The 5,994-nt window shown below is 40.8% G+C and overlaps 1 protein-coding gene across 1 annotated transcript in view; it reads left to right on the plus strand.

Moving 5' to 3' along the window:
• The window catches only part of LOC123236546 (lipase member N-like), a 90,400-nt gene extending 86,112 nt beyond the window's left edge, over window positions 1–4,288 (plus strand). Inside the window, exon 9 of the mRNA XM_044662958.1 lies at window positions 4,055–4,288. Coding sequence (XP_044518893.1) covers window positions 4,055–4,288 — 234 coding nt within the window. The remainder of the gene's footprint in view (window positions 1–4,054) is intronic.
• Window positions 4,289–5,994: the final 1,706 nt, after the last annotated feature.

Consider the following 5,994-nt stretch of genomic DNA (forward strand, 5'->3'; position numbering starts at 1 on the left):
AAGAGACAGCTCTCTCTCTCTCTCTCTCTCTCTCTCTCTCTCTCTCTCTCTCTCTCTCTCTCTCTCCCTACTTTCACTCTTTCTAAATTGTAAATAAACCACCATAAAAGTCATCCTGACTTGGGTCTTTTATTTTGGAATAGGGTAATGGATTCCTGGCAACCAAACCTTAAATATCCAGTCCAACCATAATCTGTTTCCCCTTTTACATAAGTCTTGAGAAGGTTCTAATATTTCTTGAGACAAAGAGAAATAGTTATCCCCTGAATTTCATCCAGCCTCTGTCTGATTTATCAGATAGCTGGGCTCAAAGTGACCTACCCTACCTATGCATGCCCTGCCATGCTTTTACTCTCTAGTCATCTTTGTACCCATCACCATGTTGTTTCATGGATACTCATCCCCTTTCCACTTCTAGAAGCTTACTACTGCCATTGCTGATAGGAAAGGTAAGCAATCTGTTCCCCCATTAGTTCATTCACCATTCTGATTACTTTCCAAAACAAAATACTCTTCTTTAACTACTACTTTCCTTTATGTGTTTTCACCCCCTTAGGAAAAGATAAGCTTATTGAGGGCAGAGATTACTTTATTTATTATATTCATATGCCCAGAAACTAGAACAGTATTTGGCACACAGTAATTAATAAAGGCCTTTTCATTCATCCATTCATTTGCTCACTCACTCATTTATTTGTTTAAAGGAAGAGAACTAATATGATTACTATTCCCTGTTTTTGAATGCTTTGCCCCAGGCTTTCCTTTAAACAGGATCAGGTATTTTCTAAGTGTTCTCTGAGTGGCAAACAACTATTTCTGAAACCTGGATGTTGTCTTTGCTCTCACTTACTTTTTTCTCCTTCCTCAACACCATATTCCTTGGTCTAGCCTTCCTAGTTATTTCCCATTAACCTCCTCTGCCCTGGCCAGTACTGGCCCCATTTTTATTATCCCAGAAAAATAAATGCCCCAAAGAGAGAGAACAGAAAGCCTTCATGGTAGAGTACAGGCAGCAACTGCTGATTATTAGATTAGATTTCAGATTAACTGAAATCTACCAACGTTCTTCTCCAAACAACTTTAAAATGATGCCACAACTAGAATTCTGGAGTGGCAAGGCCAAAAAAAAAAAAAAGGTCAGTGAGAGATTTTTCCAGCTCAAGACAACTTAGGAGGTGGGCAGGAGAGATTTGTGACACTAGGATGGTAGTTGGCCCAGAGCTCAATGCATACTAGAAGCCGGCCTAGGAGGTGGCAGGGGTGATGGTGGTAGCAAATTTGAGAGCTCCTAGCCCAAAAATGATAAGGGAGTTCAGAAACTGCTCAAAAAGAGATTATAGGGGATCCTTTGGTGATTGGGTGTAACACCCTGTTGCATTACCTATATAGAGTTCCAGGTCACAGTTCCTAGGAGAAGAGGAGCACTAGAACTTGAAGCCAGAGGGGACCAAGGAGTCTAGTCATGGTTCCAGGTTCCAGAGAAGAGTGATTATGGTCACTCACAAAGGAGTAGGGGCCCTGGCCTCAGGGCCAAAGCAGAAAGGAGCACTAAAACTTGAAGCTTCAGGAGAATAGGGTCCCTAGTCACAGTTTCAGGGACAAAAAGATACCACTTGTAAATGCAGGGGAGCAAAGTCCCTTTCTGGGTAAAGACCAGAGCATGGGCCAAGAGAACATTGAACACACTTCTCCTTGAATCATACAACTTTGGAAGTACCAAAGACATAGGGACCTTCAGAACTAGATGTGAAAATGGGAGAATGAAAAGCCTGAAGCTTGGGACAGGATCCCTTCTGCCCCAGGAGCAGAATCCAACTTGAATAGAGTTAAAAGTTAAGAAATAGGCTGGAAAATGAGTAAACAACCATGGAAAAACATGACCATAAAACGCCACTATATTGGCATGGAAGATCAAGACACAAACTCAGAAGAAGATAACAATTTCAAAAGAGCCACAAGTGAAGTCTAAAGTAAAATTTGAATTAAACAGGAGCCCAACAAGAATACCTAGAAGACCTCCAGAACTATTTTAAAAATCAAATAAGACAACTAGAGGAAAAATTGAGAAAAGAAATGAGAATGATAGAAGAAAATTCTGAAAAGACAGTCAACAGCTTGGTAAAAGAGGAACAAAAATTACTGAAGAACTTAAACTTTTAAAAAATAGAGCTGATCAAAGAAGTACAAAATCCAATGAAGAGGCAAATTCCTTCTAAAACATAAATGACCAAATGGAAAAGGAGGCATGAAAGCTCATAGGGGGAAAAAATTCATCTGGAAAAACAAAAGGTCAAGAATATTGAGGAAATCAATGAAAACAAAAAAGGTGAAGGAAGGTTAAGATTTCACCCCTTAGATGTCCACCAATTGGGAAATGACTGAACAAGTTGAGGTATATGATTATAATGGAATTCTCTTTCATGATAAGAAATGACAAGCAGGATGATTTCAGAAAAAACTGGAACAATTTACATGAATTAATGCAAAGTGAGTTGAGCAGAACCAGGAGAACATAGTACACAGTAACAGCAAAATTGCATGATCACCAACTCTGAGTTATTTAGATATTCTCAGTAATATAATAATCCAAGAAATTCTGAAGGATTAATGTTGAAAAATGTTATCCACTTCCAGAGAACTGATGGAATCTGAATCCACATTGAAGCCCTTGCTTTTTTTTCCAACATGGCTAATAAGAAAATGTATAATTGATATCACATTTCTTGCCTTTCTCAATGAGTGGGGGAATAGAGGGGAGAGAAGGAGAGAATTAGAAACTCGAATTTTTTTAAATAAATTTAAGGGGGCAGCTAGGTGGCTCAGTGGATTGAGAGCCAGGCCTAGAGATGGGAGGTCCTGAGTTCAAATTTGACCTCAGACACTTCCTAGCTGGGTGACCCTGGGCAAGTCACTTAACCCCCACTGCCTACCCCTTACTGCTCTTCTGCCTTAGAACCAATGCATGGTATTGATTCTAAGGAGGAAGGTAATAATTTTTTAAAATAAATTAAAAAGCAGAGAAACAAGGAAACATGCATGAGGCACCTGCTTTTTGCTTAACACCATGTTAAGGTCTCCTCAGCATACCAGAGAAGTACAAGAAGGGAGATCTTGTCTTTGAGGATCAGCCAATTGATTTAGAGAGTTTAAAATGGTCCTAAGTCACAAATCATGAAGGGACATTATAAGACAAATCATCAACAAGCCTTGAGATGTGGTACAGTCCTGGTTGGAGGCAGTGTGATGCCATGGGACATATAATAAATATGACATCACAAGACTTGATTCAAAACCTTGAAATGCGGACATCTGAAAGACCCCAAGCATGGATATAGTGCAAACAAATGCAAAGCCAGGAATATGCAATGTTTATGTATACACACACATGTAAAACTCAGAAGTATGTTCATAAGTCCTGACAAGTATAAAAACACACCATTTATAAGAGACTAGTCCAACCTCTACCTCCTACAATGTCCCTGGCATTGTTTGTCCCTTCGTTTGAAGACATCCAGTGCAAGAGATCCCTAGTTCCCAAGAAAGGCCTTGCCTTTTCTCCATGTTGTAGACAGAACACTGGATTGGGGTTCAGAGGACCTAGAACCAGATCCCAATTTTGCCACTTAGGAGCTGTGTGATCTTAGACAAATGATATACCCTATCTGGGCTTCAGTTTCTTTTTCTTTAAAATGTGGGGTTGGACAAGATGACCTTTAAGGATCTTCCTTCTGGAGCTCTATGATCTGTGACCCTAAGTAGTACCAAGTACCTCTAGAGTGAGGAGAAAGAGCAACTGGCTTGGTGAAAGATGATAGAGCAAGGCAGAGAAGAATGAACACAAGATCATCCATGAAAGGGCTCAAGTGCAAGACCAGATGATGCTACTAGCAATGCAAAGATCTATAAAAAGTCATTTAATTTCTCCAAGTCTTAATTTCTTCCTCTGTAAAGTTAGGGAGCCCGCTTCAGGTGCCTTCCAGTCTTAAAAATGTTTAGCTTTGGGTTCCTATGATACCAATTTTCATCTGAAAAGCCCTTGTTTTCTCCCCAACAGAGCATCCCCCCACTCTATGACTTGACTACCATGAAGGTACCCACAGCCATCTGGGCTGGAGGACAGGATCTGCTTGCTGACCCTCTCGATGTGGCCATGCTGCTCCCCAAAATCAAGAATCTCCATTTCTTCGAGTTGCTGCCAGACTGGAACCATGTAGACTTCATCTGGGCCATTGATGCACCCCAACGCGTATACAGTAAAATCCTCTCTCTGATGGAGCAGAATCCATGAAAAAGGTCAACCATCCTGGAGGTTAAGACCTGAGGAGTCTATCAGGAGAAGAGTCCATATACAAAGAGGCAGACTTTTCTTCAGCCCCCTCATTCTTGTTCACTACCCACCATGGATAGCCTAATGTTACTCAAGCCTCCTTGATGCCCTGTGGTCTCCTTCCCCCTCCTCTGAACTTTGGAATCTCATGTAAAAGGCTCTGTGGGATAGAGGGAAGTTCATCCCTGGTGGTCAGGGGAAAGACATTTAGATTCATCAGAAAAGGAGGGAAGGAGGAAGGGAACAAACCCTTAGAAAGCACCTATGGGGCATGGCTGATTTGAGACTCAGGAATACCTGGCTTTAATCCTCTCCTCTGGCACATACTGGCTGTAGGATCTTTGGCAAGTGACAACCTGTCTGGAGACAATCTCTAAGACTGCAAAAGAGTAGCAGAATATGCATTGATAAAATCAGAGACAGAGAGACAGACAGAGGCAGAGACAGAGACACACACACAGAGAAAGAGAGACGGGACAGAGAGAGAGAGAGATGAGATAGAGAGAAAGACAGGGAGAGAGACAGACAGACAGACAGACAGACAGAGACAGAGACAGAGAGAAAGGGAGAGAGAGAGAGAGGGAGAGAGAGAGAGAGGGAGAGAGAAAGAGACAGAGACAGAGACAGAGACAGAGAGAATGAGTATACCTGTAGTACATAACTTTGAGAATGGTGTTTCCTGTATAATGTGCTTTGCAAAGCTTAAAGTGTTGTGTAAAGTGCCAGTTCTTATTAAGGGAGGAAGGGAAGATTTAAAAAAAAAAAGCAATTATATAGCATCTACTATGTGCTGGGCACTAGGTAAAAAGCTTTATAAGTATTATCTCACTTGATCTTCACAACCCTGAAAGACAGATGCTATTATTATCCTCATTTTAAAGGTGAAGTAACTGAAGCAAAAAGAGGTCGCACAGATAATAAATGTTGATACTGAATTTGAACTCAGGTCTTCTGCTGAGTCAACAGTTGCCTCTTTAATAGTAATAATTATTACTATTGTTATCATTTCATTAAAGTCAAACTCTCTTTCCTTTCCCCAAAGTTAATTAGCTGAACTGACAACTTTGTCCTAAATTTCCTGAGAGAGGAAATGTCTCCTTTCTCTATTCCTTTCATAGTGACCTAGAAACAAAACCGCAATCTCCATCGTCTAAATCAAAAAGATGATTCTAAAGGTAACTATTTCAAGCCCTGTAAGAGGAGACAATAGTACCAAGATGTCATTGAGGACCATATTCCAGGCACTGGAGCCCATTGTGTAATGGAAACAATTGGATCTGGAATTAGATTTCTGCCTTCATCATTCATTACCTGTGTCAATGTGAACAAGTTAGTTCCCCTATTTGGCCCTCATTTTCCTCATCTGTAAAATAAATCTTAGCTGATATGCCTGCTAATACCATTGCTAACTTCCTGATGTCATGATAAAGCCAGCACCTATCTCAGCGAAGGTGGCCACCTTCTATGCCTAAAGGTAGGGATGACTCTGCCTTGCAGAAGTCCTATCATTTGTCTTCAGCAAGAAACCAGTATTTCTGTTTTCACTGAAGAATGATGATGACTAGATTCAAAACCTCACTTCCCCATTTCATCATGGTACACTGGGAGGAGTGCTGGATTTGGAGTCAAAGGTCTTGGGTTTAAATCTCAGATCTCTTACTAGGCAA

Source organism: Gracilinanus agilis, chromosome 2 (genome assembly GCF_016433145.1).
Source record: "Gracilinanus agilis isolate LMUSP501 chromosome 2, AgileGrace, whole genome shotgun sequence".
Lineage (NCBI taxonomy): Eukaryota > Metazoa > Chordata > Mammalia > Didelphimorphia > Didelphidae > Gracilinanus > Gracilinanus agilis.